Source organism: Sphaeramia orbicularis, chromosome 9, assembly GCF_902148855.1.
Source record: "Sphaeramia orbicularis chromosome 9, fSphaOr1.1, whole genome shotgun sequence".
Taxonomy (NCBI): Eukaryota; Metazoa; Chordata; class Actinopteri; order Kurtiformes; family Apogonidae; genus Sphaeramia; species Sphaeramia orbicularis.
In genome coordinates, this window is record NC_043965.1 from 22998452 (window position 1) to 23017751 (window position 19300).

The window sequence follows — 19300 nt, forward strand, 5'->3', positions numbered from 1 at the left end:
CCGCACACAAATGCACATGCACACACTGCTAAATCATTTGACATCACATTGTCGTGTGACCTACAAGCTAAGCAAAGGGTAAAATTATGCTTAGGGTGACGCTCTGTTGGAAGGCACACGCATACACGCAGCCGAAGTAAAGAGCAAAGACTGTTGTTCTATAATAGCCATAAAATCATCACAGCTGGAAGCATCTAAGTCAAGTCTCACAACAGTATTTGTGTCTGTGCTCTGTATCCTTTAAATAAACATTCCCCAGCGCCTTGACATGTTTCTGCATGTGTGTGTTCATTCTTCCTAATCTCTATCCTCTTGGCACTGCATGCATGATTAACCATGTTCAAAGGGGATGACTATGAGTTAATGAGAATCATGTAATTGGCTTTCATGTGCTAGATGTTGATATGTAAAGTAATGCTTGAAACTTTATCAATACTTTACAATTGATCAGAATTGAGGACCTAATGTTTGATAAAGGGAACCCAATAAGCACGCAAGAACACAAATACATCCAATATATTAATTTTTTTCTTGTGCAAAATTATCCAGGCTTAAGGTTAGTTTGTTGAAAAAGGTTATTCATGGAAGGTTTCATTTACAGACTGCCAACACCCTACCTCATTCATTGAAGACAAATCTGACTCTTCCCTATGAAAGTCGGACCTTGACTGCGCAGGTTTGTGGTACTGTGTAGGGCTGGGTATCATGGCCAATTTCCTTAATCAAATCGATTTCGATTCATAAGGTTCTGAATCGATTAATCACAATTTGATTGGATCCAATATCGATTCAATTCAGTATTAATTGATTAATTCAGATTCATTTAGTGATACCAAAGTACAATTTTGAGCTGTAACCTGATTATTGGACTACCGCAGCCGTGCAACATATAAATACTGGTATCAATATTGACATTAGAAAGGAAGTAAATATGACATTTTAGCTGTAAATAGCTGAATCTTCTCTTAAATAATGAACGGGACAGAAACATTCCCATGTTTCAATAGTGGCTCTGAACGGACTTCTTCGTCATCTTTACTCTGTTTCATGGTTGGTGGCCTATAGTGACCTCCCGTGGAGGGGTTTTTCCCCACCCTTCCTCTGCTCCCCTCCCATGACAGAACTGTAGCAAGTGAAATCGAGATGCCCCACCTCCCCCAGGGGTCTGCGAGACGGAGTCGGCCGCACCTCGGTGGCACCTGGATCAGGTACTTGCTGTTTCGCTCTGAAAAATCAACCCCATCCACTTGATAATGCAAAACTAAAATAAAAGCCATCCAAAATCGATCAAATCGATTTTTTTACCCAGCCCTAGTAGTGTACGATGGCTCACACAAAGGAGAAGTCTTGGCGTAAAAGCTGTTGATGTTCAGAAGGCTGGAGAGGATCACAAATAATTTTCAGAGCTGGACTCCGCCAGTTTAGTGTTGACACTGTTACCCTCCATGTAAGAGCTCAGCCAACAAGTTTCACACCAAGAGAAGGAAGTGAAATAGTCCAAGATGCTGCAGTCATCTCATGAGTGACATTGAGGAAACGACATTGACATTTGCATGGCTCATGTGAATGTGAAAATCAACCAGCAAGAAAACATTCAACAACAATAATGGTCTACATGCCCTCTCCAAAAGAGTAATGGTGTGTAAAGTTTGCTAAATGCCATGTGGATGAGGCAGAATGCTATTGGAAGAATACTCTGTTCTGTTCTGTGAATAGAGTAGAAGTTTTTGGCTTAAAGAGGAAGCATTATGTTTGGCATTGACCAAACACCTTATTCTGTCTGTGACCGTGATGCCAAGTATCATGATTTGGACGCGTGTTGCTGCCTCTGGACCAGTTCTGAATTACTGCAGAATATTCAACAGGAAAATGCAGAGGTATCCATCTGTGAACTGCAGCTTAAAAAAAAGTAGATCATGCACCTAGAGAACAACCATAAACAGTAAAGTCATTCTACCAAAGAATACAGAGGAAATTAATGTTTTGGAACAGCTGAGTCAAAGTTCTGAGCTTTCTATAGCAATACTGGGAAAATATGCAAATGAGCAGAATGTGTTCCCTTTGCTATGTCTCGTTTTTGAGTTATGTAAAACTTGGTTAGGTCATGTTTATGCAGGAAAAGAAAAAAAATCTAAAAGATGCACAAACATTCAAGTCACAATTGTTGCTCTGAAAAACCTATTGCATCTCATCAGATAAGCAAAAGCAGTAAAAACACAAAATCGCGACAAGACTTCCCCTTGCCTTTGTGTGTATGATGAGAAATAGTTCAATGGAAACCATACATAAAACTAAAAAAACCTACCTGAAGGAGCATGGTGTTAACATTTATGATGCAAAACTAAATTACTAGTGCAGTCAGGAAAACATCAGGAGAGAAACCAATGTGAGTTTTAAAAACAAAATAAGCTGCTTATATTACAGCTTATGTGTGGATAAATGTAACAATTAAATAACCTTAATGATGTGAAGTGTCAGTGAGAGATCAGCATGTTGCAAAGATGCAAATTGAAGCTTTTTGGTATTTTAACTAAGGCACGCATCTCAATCTAATGTCAGGAAGAAGCACAATATTGATTTTTGTGCTGTGTCTTACTGTAATTACAAGGCGAGCAGTGTTTAGTGGAAATACTTTGCATTTTCCTTTCAGCGGAAAGGCTAGAGGGCTAAAAGTGTTTTTTTCCCCCAATAACAGGCAATTTGTCTTCCCATATGTGCAAAGTGCTGTATTTTTTTCATGCAGATTAAATATATGTTTGGCATCTCATACGTTGCACTGCAGAAATTCGACAAGTTCTTTCCACCGACTGAAGCACACCTGTTGGGATCAATTTTCTCTCTCTGATATTCGGCTGCAGAGTCTCATGAATTCTGATGTGTAAGAAGCTTTTTCCTCTTCTCTTTACGTCCTCCTTATGTAACTCCCGTGGCCGTTCCCCTGAGTCTCACAAATGAAGCTCAAACTAATTGCTTCTTTAATAGGTTCTAACATGGTTTATTGTGTGCCTGTGCGTCCCCGTGTGTATTGGCTTGTCCAAATGTGCACATGTAGAGCTGAAGAGTTACGTGATTACTGTGGAGGATCTTACATTAGAGGCTGTTAGAGATGAAGGTTTTCTCATTTCTGGTTTTCATTGTATTACAAGGTTCTAAAGCAACACTGTAATATCTGCAAGGTTTATTTAGCTGCTTGTCGTACAGTTAAGTGAGGGAAGTTTTTGTTTTCCTTCTAATTTTTTCAAATGTTCTGAAATGTAACTCTTGGGGGACGTCTGTGTGCTGAAGTGGGACAAAGTCGATAATAATATGAATAGTTTTTTCTGATTCCTACAATTCTTTAGGGCAATATAAACTCTGCTATTTGCAATAATGGACCTGCCTACATTTTCGCAAGAGAAACAGTAATAATGAGAAACATCCAAACCTTCACAGGATCAGCATGTGGAAAGTATCAAGAATTAATGTAAAATAAATAAATAAAAAAATAAAATAGAGAAAGTAAATTACAAATGCAGTGAGACAATGAAATGTGTCACCGCGTCACCTTAAAATAGAGTAATATTATAAATAATATAAAGCCAAGTTTGAAGATAAAATTTTAAAAGGAAAAAAGGGATCCTGTTTTCAAGTTGTATGCAGAGCTGTTCAGAGCTCTGATGTGGGCTCGTCTTCAAAGACAGATGGCCTTTTCATCTCAGACTCACTTGTACGCACACACGTACAGCGCCTATAAAAAGTCATCCCTTCGGACTTCCTGCAGTATTGTTTACAAAATTAAATCACAGTACGTACATATAATTAAGATTTTTGCATTCATAACAGACATCTTAATGCAAAATTGAAAACAAATCTATACAAACTGTATACAAGGCAACTATTATTTTTTCCAGAAATTTTTCCAAGTATATTCCCACTGTAAAAGTCAGAGGTGGGAACACAGTGCAATTCATGCCACCTGAATTGTACGTAGAGTACAAGTCATTTTCAGGTTGCAGGCACTGCAGCTATCAGCTTCCAGTAGGCGAAGGTGGGGTACACCGTCAATATGTTAATACTTCATTGCAGGACTGACGTATAAGACACCGACGAGTGAATTAGAGTGACCAATCAAACTATTCAGGCGTATACTTTTGGAGGAAGCCAGAGCACCCAATGACAACCCACTCAGACACAGGGAGAACATGCAAACTCCACACAGAAAGATCCTTGGACCTTCTTGCTGTGAGGCGACAGTGCTAACCACTGCACCTTCAGTGCCACCCCCACAGACGATACCAAACCAGCCACAAGGCCTAATCTCCTGTGTGGGTGGATAGCACTGAAATCTAAACTGATGTTAGTTAATATAATGTTGCTGACAGCAAAAGACTTAGATATCACTGTGCATAAAAAGGACAACAATGTTAATGTCTCTTGCATTAACAAATATTCAAACACAGCTTACCCATTTTAAAGATCCTGCTTTATAGTGATCCATGTAATCTAGTGGTGGATGACTTTCTCCAGGCCTAAAACTCATTCAATGTATACTTTCTGACAGGGTCTCAGTAGGGTCTCAGTACAATGAATAAGTCCTCTCTGCTCTAAATACAGTGTGTGAGACAGGTGAATAGCTGAACACAAAACAACACATTTCACATCAGTGTTTTTTTCTGCGCGGTGTATGGTAGCATTCAGTGTGTCAGTTCTGTGTTCAAATGTGAAAAGTTGTGCACGAAGCTGTACTGACAGGAAGGTGGTAAAAAGGCTGTGGACAGGTACTGTTTCATGAAAATAAACAAGCACTGTATGCCAATAGCAGCACTCCAAATATAAACATGCTACACAGTGAAACAGACTGACCAAGCAGGTACTTAAAGCAGCATAGGACTTTCATCGTTAATTTTTTTTTATTTGTAAAACCCCAGTGATTGCCTAATTATCACTAATCCATTAGTCTTTCCGTGTTTACACACCTGAATCACTTCCCTCATGGTGAACAACTTCGAAGATGACTATCACAAACACAGTCTGCTTGTTTACATAAGAAACTGCAACGTCACTTGGGCCTTTTCAGAAATTTTGTCGTGAAGTGCATTGTGGGAATGGAGACGAAGTGAAAGTGGTTTCTCACAGATTCTGCGAGAAAACGAGCCAGATCGCTACAACATAAAATTATACAGTCCACCAGGGTGGTTTTAAAGCATGAGTGTAGTTGATGGATGGAGGTAAAGGTGACATTTGGGTTCAGCACTCATGAAGAGACATTGAAATTGCTCCTGTGTAGAATTCCCATTCCCACAATGCACTTTGCGACAAAATTTCTGAAAAGGTCTGAGTGACGTTTTGGTTTGTTATGTAAACCAGCAAATTGTGTTTATGATGGAGTCATCTTCAAAGTTGTTCACCGTGAGGGAAGTGATTCAGGTGCATAAGCATGGAGAGACTAATGGATTAGTGATAATTCAGATATCACTCGAGTTCTACAAATCTGAAAAAAAAAAAAATTGTGATGAAAGTCATATGCTGCTTTAAGGACAGTATGCTTATGTAGGCACTCAGGTTTCGTCTGCCATTTAAAACAGATTTATAAAGGTTTTTTCTTCTGTTGGTGTCCCTGACCACAGTGAGGATGATGATCTGGAGTTGGTCCCTAAATGCCTACAATGACAGCTCACTGTTCCTATTGAATGTGCTATGTGCTAATGCTAACTGCTAATGCTAAGTACAGTGTGTCTGTATTAGGATGGGTAAAATGCACAGACTGAATTTACCTAAGGGGATAATAAAACAAGTTCATCTTTATTCTATTGCTGTGGTGTATTTATCATGAATAACACTGAGGAAAAACCACTCTATGTGTTGCTAATATTGTCCACTTTTCAACTTTAATGGACATATTTGCCATTATAGGGATCAGCCTAGTAGTCAGCTATGTGAGTTAAATTTGTCTCTGTCAGAATATGTTTTAAAAATGTGTTTCCATATCTGATTAGGTGCATTAACTCTTTTTCAATCATTATGAAAACCAAGGTTATACTTTCATTTGTGGCGAACAAGGAGCCTAAATTTAACAAATCATGCAAATGCTAGGCCCATTGGAGGAAAATTACACAACGGGATTCACAACTAAACTTGAATCACCTAAAATACTATCAATAAAGATTCAACATTATCTACCTTCAACTGTTATTCAGTTGTCATGAACTGTACACAAAAAACAGCGCCTTCCAGTGTGCACTGCAGGTAGTATTTCTATGAGCCTTCAGGTTAAATGCCCTGGAGAATTTGACAAGTAGTGCATTCTTGCACTAAAGGGACTCCACTTTCTTTTCCACTTGTGCCCATGGCAACTCTGTGCTTTTCTGTCTCTGTCCCAATTCTTCAGTTCCTTCTAAATATATGTCCTAAATTCTCTTCCTTCCTGACAAAGTGTGTGTCCTAAATTACCAACACAGCTCTTGTTTTACTTCTAACAAATGTGTTTTTTGTGGGTGAGTTAGTTAACGTGCCTGGCAGGTGCACCCTCTTTGCAGTATCATGCGTTTTGAGCTTTAGAAAAGAAAGAAAAAAAAAAGAAAAAAAACCCCAAAAAGATGGAATAAATAGAAAAGCTTTAGGGCGACATTAGGGCCAAAGTTTTTCAACTTAAATATGATGCCATTATGAACTGTAGTAAGATCTAAGTATACATTTTTTACCACCGTCAAAAACACTGTGCACTTTATCTGAAACAGAGTTCAGTGAAGCAAAAAATACCAAACAAACACAAAACAAAACAAAAAACACACACACACAAAAAAAAAAACACTTTTAGTCTATTTACATTAGACAGAGGTAGAGGAAGTATTCAGATCCTTTACTTGAGTGCAAGTAGAAATACAACATCTGTCATACTGGTATCAAAAGAAAACGTAGAGCTTAGACAGAGTGGCTCTTTCAGTGTCTTTTATATATATGGAATATTATATTTTTGGGTTCATCACTATTAATACACCTGTAGGCAATGAAATGTAATTTGTCAAATTGGAGCTAATTCAAAAGATAATATGTGTATTGGATTAGTTGTACAGTCCTGCATTAAATCTCATAAGCATATCAGAACAAGCTCCTTTAAGTGTTGAAAAAATGTAGTGAAGTAAATTTCCCAAGTGATAAGTATAAAATAGTGTAAAATTGAAATACTTCGGTTAAGTACAGTCATGAGTAGAAAGAATTCTGTGGTTTTGCTGATAGTCCATAAATCACCTCTTAATTCCTGTGGAAGCAGTAAGGTGTGCTTAATTTTTGACAAACTGCTGCTGCATTTTAGCGTCACTTTTGGTGAATAAATAACGACATGATGGAACCTGTTGTGTGTTGTTTTAACTTGAGGTTAGGTTTAAAAACAATTACAATCTGGAAAGGACCAGATTATTTTTTTTATTATAGTCATTATATCATGTCATTCCAAGGTGTTCTTTCTTTTCCTCATGTTTGTATGTGAAATACTTAATAGTATACTTGAGCAAATGTACTTCAAATTAAGATACTTCATGACACTTGTATGTATTTTACTCTGCCAGTAAAGAAGGCTCCATAGCCCATTTTTTCAGCTCTGATCTTTGGTTTCACTCAGGTAGCATAAGGGCATTAACACATAATGGTATTTTCTAATTTGCCAAGATGTATAATGCATATACAGTTTTTCTGTTCGCATGTGGGTGGACTGAGTATGCGGCATATTGTTGTGTTTATTTATACCTACAGCAAAAAAGCCAGGCTTAAAGCTAATCTTTTAATTTAAAGGTTTAAAGGTGAAGTGTGTTTATGTGAGTGCCAGTCAGCTGTTTGTACAAAATCATGTTCCCACTCTTAATGCTGTGATCAGAAACTTGATGTATAAATTCATAGGCAGACTGGAGCGGTCACAGAATAAAATTATAAATGTAGTTGTCAGACCTGGGGAGAGCAGTGTCACGTACACATCTGGACTGTGGAGGCACTGGAGACAGCGATTATATGTACTGTCAGGGTAAATTTGACTGTATGTGTGTGGTTGTTTTATTGTTATGTTTTTTATGGACGTTTGAGTCTGAAATAAAGATTGATTGATTACTTGATTGTGTAAACTGATTTTTGTTTTTGTCTCCTTTTCCCAAATACTCACCTGATGCCAGTGCCCTATAAAAGCACTAAGGTCTGAAAAGCATGATTGATGTCTGGAAATAATAGCATCCAGTAGCCAGTCTCTGCTTTTCATTTTCCATCACATTTATCCCCATTTGACACCAACAGAAAATTGTCAGACGGTAATTATTTTCTTTTAGAAGTTTGAGTATGTGTGTCCAAAGCATTCGTCCAGAACTTTATCACCTATTTAGATGCACTGCAAATTCAATTACCTTCAACTCACAATAAGAGAAGAATTTTAAAAAGTAAAAAATGATTTATTATCTCAAAGATGTGACTGCCGTATCTACCTTTAATTATAAAAAATTGGAATCTACCTTTTATATTATCAGATATATATATTTTAAAATCGGTTGTCATTAATTAACAGTGAGTGTGATGATAATAGCACATGTAATAAACCTCTTAAAAGGACATTCATACAGGAGACCTGATTTTTTTTTTTCTTTTTTTTGAAATTTTCTAATAGAATATCAGTGATGATTTGACCATTTGAATACTTTTTCATCCGGTAAGTAACAATTAGAAACTCATTAAAGCCATTGAAGCATTTTTAGGAGAAAACTGAATGAGGTGAAACACTACAGAAGCCTGTATAAGCCAAAAAGGTGCAGACTGGAGCAAAGCAAAGGCATAAATGTCAATGTGCGACTGATATCCAAACGGATACTAGAAGAACTCATAGGGGGTTGTATTTGTGATTATCTAATGAATGAATGGGTAAATTAAGGCTATGTTATGGCTTGGAACTGGTTGAAAACAAAACAGGTGTTAACTAATTTCTAAAATGGATAAAGTTGGTAAGGTTGGACTGTTTTTGGAGTGTGTCAGTGTGTGTGATTATATTGTATTAGGTGGATGGGAATTAGGTTTTTATATTGCTTGTTTATACTATTGTTTATAATGGTTATATATTGTTGTTTATACTGTAAATGTATTGTTTTCTTGAAAAGTCCAACCAGGGACAGGAGTTGTGAATTAGCTAAATGCTATATGCTCTTTGTGCAGAACATCAGAACATCGTTTGTCCACTATGTTTCTCTGCATTGTCCCTGATATATGAATAAATGTTATCTGAAAAATATATTTTAGATCAGGTCCATTTAAAGTTTAATTTTTTTCACTCTTTTGCTCCCACTTATTAAGCACCATATCCACCACAGTTTTTAAAGAAAAATATAGCAGATCTGTTACTGTTGTGCTGTATGTTGTGGCTCTATTACAGTACATCCATCAAATGGGTAATGACTAAAAAAAATGTAGAATCCAACATCATCTGTAACTACACAACCCTTGTGAGAAGAAGGAAAACAGATAAATCAGTTTTTTCCTGATTTAGTGACTCCTCAAACTCCCTTCTGGCCTGTGCATGCACATGTATTTGATCAACATTTGACGTGAACATTAAAAAAAAATGGCAGGTGTGTAAAAAGGAGAAAAGGTGGAGCTAGTATCTTACTATACTTACTGGACTAGTGTGTCAGTTGCACCAATGCTACATAGTTAATCCATCCATCCACCCAACTTAAGCCTCCCCTCAAGCTGACAAAGAGTTCAAAAGCAGTAAGACTGAATTACTGACAGACTTTGTGTTGCATTTTTTGAAAGTTACGCAAAGCAGCTTGACATCAATTTTTTACACCGATCACCCGCCTGTTTCAAGATGAGTTTATAATTCTGACACAAAGATTTTAGCAAATTCAACCTTTATATGCAAAAAAAAGAAAGAGGATGCTGTTAATAAGTGTTACACCTACAGCACCAATATGTAACTCTGTCGACTCCGTCCACTCTATCTTACCTACATACATGTGACATTTACATATGCCCTGGAAACATTTTAAATTCATGTCAGGTTAGATGGATATTCTGTCATAAAGACCTCTACATCTTGAAATATGTGCATGAAATATGCCTGTGCATTCGCAATCAAATAAAGGTCTACTGGTGCAGTCTGCTGCTGCTGCCATTTGTTAAGTGATGTACATAATTCTCTGTAAAAAAAAAAAAAAAAAAAAAAAATCTCTGGTATATCTCCTGACTTGCTCTTGCACTCGGTTTCACTATTCTTTCTGTTTCCCCATTTCTTCTCCCCTGTGTGTGTCACAGGCTTTCACTTACATGTCACAGTCTTTCAAGTCTTTTGCTTCTAAGACATTTAATTCTATATGAAGTAAAAGTGTGGGCGACTGGTTGAGTGTGTGGGTGAGTCGGTGGTTAACTGAACCCGTGGTTAGGCTGACAGTCTGGAGGATTTAAAGGGAGTAGAGATTTGGATTGTGGGCACGCCTAGAAATTGACACTATAAAGTCGGGATAGGTATTTTAATGACTTTGTAAAGCTGAATAATCAAGGCAATTTAAGTGGATTCTTCGATCAGTTGTGGCATCATTAAGCCATGTCCTCCACCCATACCCAAATAATAATCATAACAAGTAGTGCCAGGCACAACAAACCCCACGCCTCGCACGTATTGTAGCTTATTTTGGCATCAATCCAGCTGATGTCATCATGTCTATGCACGTGCTGATGTCAGCATATCAATTGCCTCTATATTTGTGCCAAGTTTGAAGTAAATTGAAACAAAATTGATGTTTTATAGACATTTGAAATTTCACCCATAATAAGTAAATGGGAGGAAAAAAAAGATTTAAAAAATCCACAGAAAATTTGAACTTTGACCAACTTTTCCCAAAATGTTACCACATCTTTTATGGGTCACTGGCAATCTATAAACCCAATTTGGTATGAATTCAACCAATAGTTTTGCTGCTACAGACTTTTGAAATGTCACCCATTAAAAGTAAGAAGGGAAAAAAAGATTTAAAAAATTAATAAAAAATTTGACCTTTGACCTATTGTTCCCAAAATGTAATGAAATCTGTTCTGGGTCACTGGCAATCTATAAACCGGGGTGGGGTGATAAAAAAAAACTGAGCAACCAAAGAGTATAGCTTTAAAAGCTTTTAGACTTTTTCAGGCTTTACTTAACACCTGCAGGACGTGTGTCATAAACAACAGTTCTGCATTTCTATGAGGTAAAATCTAAATCTACCCCCACCCCAAATACAAATGAGTCAACTCTTACAAAGATCTACCGTTATGACTAATTGATTATTCATGCACACCCCTATTATAAATATAACACAGGGTAATGTCTTGAACTTCAAGTACTCTCATAGAATGTACAGATTATATCATAATCCTACAGATAAAAATGATTTACTTTTGTGTGTAATGGATGGACGTAAATCTAACATCTATTTTAGTTTATTATGACACCTTCCCAGCTTAAAGCCAAAAGTCTAAAATGGATTTGACATTTTCTTGTCATTTGTTGCCACTACAAAAGCTCCAGCAGAGCAGGTCAGTTGGGTCTCATCACTGCGACGGTAATACCATGTGGTTCACACTCACAATAGTTCTACGTAACAAAAGAAGATGCCATTTGTTTCATGGTGTGTCAGAGCCTGACAAAAAACCCCCCACAAAAAAACAGCCAGATATGTGAGAACACAGCGGGCTCTTGAAGAGTGACAGTTCAAGGATGACTAACCTGTCTGTGCCTTACATCCACACCTCGATCCCTCCTCTCCCCCAGACTCTGTTTATAAATGCTCGCCTGCCTCTTATCCTCTCTCCTGCTTTCACACTAATCCATCCATCACTCCCTTTTGCCTACCTAGCTCATTTCCACTCTCTCTCTCATCCATCCATCACCCTTGCTGGCCTGCCCAGGTCATTACCCACTGTGATGATGGTTTTGTTGCTCTAATTAGCCTAATTATAGTTGTCAGTTATAACCTGGCCCTCTGCAGGGACCTTGTGATCCTGCTGTGACTCTATCTGACCTTGGCTACTGAGTGTGTGTGTGATACCTCTGTACCCATGGCTGACCTCAACACCGATTAACTCTCACTTTGCCTTCCTGTCACACACTCAATATTCTTTTTTTTCTAGTTAGTTTTCTAGATAGTTTCTCAACTCTACTCAATATATAAATTAATAACAAGATAAAAAACATGCAAGACAAGAACCACATTTCATCTTTTTGCTTTGATGTGAGACAGTAAAAGACAGGAGTGTGATAGAGCGCCAGATTTTGGTGAATTTGAGAAAAGTTACACACATCTGTACTGGTTATATTTAAATAATAATGATCAATGACAACACTTTCAACAGAAAAATTCCAATCACTTTGAACAATCAAAGTAAATTAAAGAAAAATGAATGTGCTGGAGGCAGTGTGCATACATGGATACAAATTATTCCCATTTGAGAGAAATATGTTTAATATGGTATAATGACAGATGACTTGTTTACTAAAAAACACTTGTATTTGTGTAAAACCTTGTTCATTGATAGTAATACACTAGTATGGCCAAACCCTGAACTTCCCAGCCGTAAGGAAAAGATAAATGCATTTAAAGGGACATTAGTAATGAAAAATATGTCTTTCTTATTAAAATCTAGATGAGTGGACTTTTTCAGAAAATAGAAAACAAATGAACTACTGACACAGCAGAGGAAGAAGAAGCTTCCTTCTTGGAATTTACAAGGACAACTGGTGTGATTTACCATGTCTAGTTAAATTTCTTTAGTACTATATTGTTTTGTGATGTAGAAATATCAAATTCTAAAAGAAAGAAAGAAAAAAAAAAATGAATGCATATACATCATAACAGTAATTCTTTACAATATATGACAAAAGTCTCTGATGGGTGTTACACAGCAGGACGTCTGATATATGACATGTAAAAAGTACTGCACAACATTTTGTAATTATTTTTATCAAATTCTGCACAGTTACAAACAAAGCCGCCAAACAAACTTCTCTGGAGAAAATTCAGCTGAGAAGTTTTTAATTAAACCATTTGAAGATATGCAAAGACTGGGTAAACGATACAGAACCTTTCTATGTGTGTATTCTGCGTAAACAGATCAGTAGAAAGAAATCAATCAAAGTAGAGACTCTGTCAACAACTGATATTTTCCATAAAAACAAATACATATTTATTTTTACTAAATCATGCACATTTTACTCATAACAACTATATCTGTAACTCCATATGTAATAATGATAAAAATTATTGTGTTGAAAAATACAAAACTGTGCAACAATACACATGGAAGACACAATGGCCAACCTTTTAGTACCTCCAAAACAAAAATAAGCACTTACAAAAGACCATCATTTGCATTTAGCAGGATGTTTGTAAAAGCAGCAGTCTTGCAATTCATAGACAATGACTGTATTTTGCATGTGCATAAGTGACGGTGTAACTGTTTATAAAATGACACCAGTTCTCTTACATATTCACTCTCAATGAAGACATTCCTTTTAACGTGCCTGGCATCTCCTTTCACTTATTCCTCTAATACTGTTTCTAATCACTTGGTCTTTTATTTTCTCTCACCGTACCTCAAATTGCCTGCACCAAGCATCTCCACTCACTCTTGCTTTCTGCTGTCCCTTCTTTACACCCACTTTCACTCCCCTCTCTTCCAGGCATCTTTCTGCTTTAATGAAACAGATGTCCCTTCATTAATAAAGACCAGGTCTACCACATTACTGTGTATGTGTGTGTGTGTGTGTGTGTGTGTGTTATGTTATCAACCAGAACACACTGCACTTCATCACTAACCCATTCCCCTTCTTTTTAGCTGAAGGCAAACACATATGCGCTCACACCGTAGCTAGCTAAACACAACAAAGCCACTTCATCAGCTGAATATTTTAGCTTTTTCTAATTTTAACCAAAAATATGAACAGATACTGAATGTCACCAAAAATTTTTCATCTGCAGCAGATTAGAAACTGATAAATTGCTCCTCCATAATTAGTAAAATAAGCTATTTTGTGTAATGAAATACATGAAAAGATTTCAGCTGCTTAACTCAACTCCAGTGACCAGAAGTGGAACAAATAAGCAAATATAGTGAATACCTGAGGCTGCAGCACAGTGTGAATCTCTCATGCCTGTGAAAGTATACTGTATCTAAAGGAAGTGCTTGGTTAGTTTCAAGGAGAGTTTAAGTAGCTTCCTGTTGTGCTCTAAGGATAATCTCATGTCATTCCCCCTTGAGATTCCCACATGCTGAGAGATACCAGCTGCTCTTCCTCCTTCACAGCCACCAACACAAACTCCTCCCAAATACGGACCAGAAAATACACACCGATGTCCACACACACATCTCCATAGCTATGTGACAAGCCACTTTTACAAATACTGCCTTACAGATGCACACCTTTCAAAAACAGCAGACAAAGTTATTATTTGGGCTTGATGCGATGAATCAATGAATTTCGAGTTTATTTATTCATTCAATCCACTGACATAGTTTCATTGAAGGTAAATGAGTCTAATAGTGTCAAAAAAATAGTACTATTAATCAGATAATTAAACATACAGAACTGTGCACAAGTCTAGGGCTATGATTGGGTTTGTTGTTTTAGAAAGGCTGTTAAGACCGTGCGTACACATTTCTCAGTCTCTGCATTAAGATACAACCAGGCTATACATAAAATGTTTACCGTGTTAAAATAAATGCTTCAACAGACCTAAATATCAAATATTAAGTCTTCTACCTTTCAGTCTTTTGTTCAGACAGAATGAAATTTACTGCATTGATTTTCAGTTCTGTTACATTACCTTTCATTCAATATGTCAAACGCCTCTTATTGTTTAACCTACTTTTTTGTCATGGGAACAGAGATCACACTAGATACTGGCTTTAGCCTGTAGAAGCCATTCACTTCACATTATCTGTATGTTTACAATGCAAAAATAACAAAGCTAAAGGTAGAATAAGACTTGTGTGCATACTATATATACACACAAGATGAATGGACAACAACAGAATATCAAGAGATACTACTTCACTAAATACCTGAGAAAATGTAGCAACTTTTTTTTAAAATTTTTTTTTACTGGGTTTCCAGGGATGGTCTGGAAAGAAAACAATGATGGACGTGCATACTGATTGCTATATCCCCCTGATTACATGCTCGTAAAAATGATAAACTGGGAAGCGGGACAAAGGGTGGTTAGCATAATCTAAGAGCTACAAGGGTCAATTCACTCTCATTTTAATTCTGCATAAACACAGACTGTATCTCCCTCTGATTCAGTCTGATTCTCACAATTGAATGCCCCCGTCAGCAACTCACTGGTTTTGTTTATTGTCTGAAAGCTGACTATTATTATCTTAATGTGTTTGTTGCTTCACATTGTTCTGTTGTTTTTTAGGAGTTTCTTACAGTCAGCTGCTGCTGCATCTTGTCATCAGCAAGTGCAAAAATATGTCATTCATGAGTGAGGATATAATACCAACTTTTGAAGACAAATTGAGTCTTGTGGCCTTATTCTCATTGGCAGATATATTAATGCAGAGAGAGTCATCAGATGTAGATTCACACAGCTCCAAACTGATTACGCTAACAATTGGACATGCCTTGTCTTCATTAGATCGTTTGCCCGGCATTGTTCTGTGTCTTGACTGGCCAATTTAAAAACAAAATCAGACTCAATTGGGCAATTTCCTCCGATACAGGGTAATGAGCAAAGAGGACACTGTTATCTGCCAAAGCTCATTGGTGAACACAGACTCATTAAGCTAATGAAAATTAAAAAAAAAAAAAATCAAAAGAACTGGCTGCAAGTATACTAGCAGATGCATGTTTACTATAATATAGATAGCATTTACAAAATGTTGGAAAATGTGGCTACATACAGCAGCCACATTATGACCTTTACTTTGTACCTCTGTGACAGTGTGATGTTCATTACAAACACTGCATCATCATCTAAAATGGTGTTAAACACACGGTGCAACAGCTGAGCCACACTGGAAACGAAACCAAGGATACATCACAGAACGACAATAATGCCCAGTACTAATGAAGCAAAGGAATCATTATTTTGATAAATGTTAGAAGTTATATCTTAAACTAATACTAAATAAGCTGTGCAAAAAGTGTTAAGTGCAGTTGAACAGCAGATTTAGATTTATATATGGTGACAAATTAGAAATTTAAATGAGATATGACATCAAACTCTGCCAACAGGCCAATATAATCACAGCTATGCAAATCACCCGCCATCAGTCAAAATGGCCAACCTGTGGCTTCATTCAGTAGAACGGTAGGGCATGCAAATCATTGCCAGAAAAAAATGTTTGTTGGTATGAATCATAAGGAAATCATAGAGGAAACCAAACCATAAACGTTAATTATGAACGAGGAGTAAATGATGAATGCAGATTATTCAGCAGATCAAACTCGGCGTTATCAAATTACCAAAATACGATTTTCACATGGCATTAGACGAGAGAGGCAATGTAACTGTCGCCTTAGCACCTGAAATTAAAACATTTATTTATTTTACTGTTACAGTGAGGAATTACCCACATAAATCAATGATGAAGTCAATGGATACTGAAAATTGTTTGTCTCAGGACTCTTAAGTGGCTGTCACATGATAATCTATCACTGTCATCCCTTTTTCTCCTCTTTTTATTTATTCTCCACAAGTGATTAGACTGTACAGAGGTAATTTAACTTCCATCTATGGGAAGAGAGAAGAAGGGGAGGGCGGGAGAGGAGTGCAGATGAGAGTAAGAGAGGAGACTTGGCAGGGATAAGAGAGCCACTTGAGAGCACTGAGACCTACATAGAATTAAATTGCTTTGAAACGCACCCATGAGGTCACATTTACCATAACGAAAGTAAATCAAATGTTCAGCTGTCTTGATTGGAGAGAGAAACTGGCTAAGCAATGAATGGTTAGATAAATGATGGATAGATGGCAGATGGCACATACAAACCTGGGCCAGTTGTGAGCTTATCCCTGCCTAGAGGGCAAATAGACCATTACGTAGTCTACAGCCTGCCAGACTAGATCAATCAATTACCAGAAAATAATAGAAAGCTAAAATTAAACACCAAGATCCTTAAAGGAAATTTATACCTTGATTCATTATGGCACTCTTTTAAATGATCCGATATAGATATAGAGTATAAAATATAATGATGTAATGATAAAAAAAAGCAAAAATCACATTTAAAAACACTGGCAGATATCATTTTCAGGCCCAGGTTTATAGTGTGACTCAACACCAACACCAACACGCGTACCTGTTTCACTCCTCCGTCATACCATGCTGCTTACTGCATCCCAAAAAATGGAGGTAGACATGTATGGATGGAAAAAACATATGAGAAGACACAAGAGAGATGGTTTAGTGAGATGAGTTACATGGAACATGAGCATGGTATAAACACAAATGAAAACAAACATGTGGATAAATGGATGGAAAATGCCCCCGAGGAACATGGATATGTGGGAAGACAGCTGTGGACAGGAATAGAGTGAAGACGACATGGGTAAATATGGAAAGACACCTACTTTCAAAGTAACACTATATCTAATAACGTACATCAAATGTTCAAAAACGCTATTTAAATGATGGGTGAATACTTTTGGATAAGGTCTAGTAACCCACATACGGTACACAGGAGGGAGTAATTCTATCAAGAAGAGCAAACTGTATTTTTTAGAAAGAAAAACACATATTTGTATACAACAATATGAATCCCTGGAGAAAAATCTGCTGAGTTGTTGCTATCAGATTTTGCACTGATTGGAGTTATGATGTATTTAACACCACCCCCTCCTCACCTTACACAGCTGCACAGAAATGGACCAAAATAACAACTAAGCTTGGAGCTAAAGATTTGTACAATGCAATGGAAATCTGACCCTATATGTACTTTAACCTGTTTTGATGTGTAGAACAAGTGCATGTAACATGAAGAGATTAAATATGACAGTGCAAGAGCCATTAGAGAGCTTCAGGATAGCTTGTCTGTGCTTGTGTAAGCAACACAAACAATGGGGGGGGGGGTAAAAATTAACCACAGTAAAATCTACTTTACTTCAAATTCATTTCTCAGGCTGAGCAAATCTGCATCTCTATCCTCAAACACACCATACACAGAGACACATCCCCTCAGAGAAACATGCATGCATACAATATTAACTCAACACTCACATAAAATAAGCTGTACTTCATATATGCTAGGAGATAGGACAGGAGCATGAGAGAGACAGTAAGAGAGAGAGCAGAGCCATGAAAGGCGGCAGCACTTGGAGCGAGTGCCAAGACAGTAGGAGGTCTGGAAAAGGGACAGCGGAGAATGGAGGCAGATGAGAGGAGGATCAAAGACCAGTATGACAGGATAAGAAGTGGAAATGCCAGTTCAATTTTCCGTAAATGGCCTCATACCCTATCTATAGGTGATGAGACATAGCCAGTGTTTTAGAGTGGGATTCTAAAGCCAGACAAAACTGTGCTCAGCAACATGGTGATGCTGCATACTGGAACAAAAATGGAAATTATTCAGATTAAAAATATACACTGTTGCCTGTAAAGTTGAAATAAAATATTTTTTACCTCTTCTTGTGAAAAGATTGTCTCAATGTTATTCATTATTGATAGATAAAGTGTAACCGGGACTCAGTATGTAATCATTGAAGCAGTCAAAGGTGATTACTGATGTGTATAAATAGGAATAAGAGGAATGTGTATGAAAGTAAAATTATTGCAACTTTATGGACAATGGTGTAGTCTAATATTGTGTTGGTGAAAATTTCATGAATAGAAATTTACCCTTGATGAGGGCTGGACCATATGAACCAAAAATCATATTTAATTTTTATAATATTAATATTCATAATTAATAAATGGTCAAACATGACATAATCGTGGTATTTGTTCAGTTGAGAGGTAATGAGTACTTTTATTACAAGACAATGTGATTCAATGTAAACACATCAAAGCAGGATCAGTGGCTGGAAATTGTTCATTATAACACTGTTTTGGAGAAGTTGACATAGATTCAGAGAATCAAAGAGAAGACTTTTGACAAGAACTGGAAAAAATGGGACATCTATACGAGACATGATACTGACAGAGTGAATGCCTAATTGGATGTGTATATTTGCATGAACTGCAGATAACTGGTTATTTTCTGTGTTTTCTGTTTTGTTTTTGTATTTACATCTGTGAAATCTCAACAGTGCAGAGACAGACTTACTTTTACTATTTGAAAACATACAGCTGCAAAGATTGGGTTTTTAGCTTTAAT

At 36.9% G+C, this 19300-nt stretch overlaps 1 protein-coding gene across 7 annotated transcripts in view; it reads right to left on the reverse strand.

Annotated features, from left to right (window-relative positions):
• The window catches only part of ccser1 (coiled-coil serine-rich protein 1), a 123208-nt gene that overhangs the window by 25091 nt on the left and 78817 nt on the right, over nt 1-19300 (reverse strand). For 2 of the 7 annotated variants that reach the window (XM_030144374.1, XM_030144372.1), the window contains 2 exons: nt 17288-17320; nt 11697-11707 (listed from right to left, as the gene is read on the reverse strand). The exons of 3 other annotated variants lie outside the window; for them this stretch is intronic. In XM_030144374.1, the coding sequence (XP_030000234.1) occupies nt 17318-17320 (3 nt within the window). In that variant the 3' untranslated portion in view covers nt 11697-11707; nt 17288-17317. Of the gene's footprint in view, nt 1-11696; nt 11708-17287; nt 17321-19300 lie in introns of those variants that run through there. 2 more of the 7 variants (XM_030144371.1, XM_030144373.1) reach the window with 1 other exon arrangement.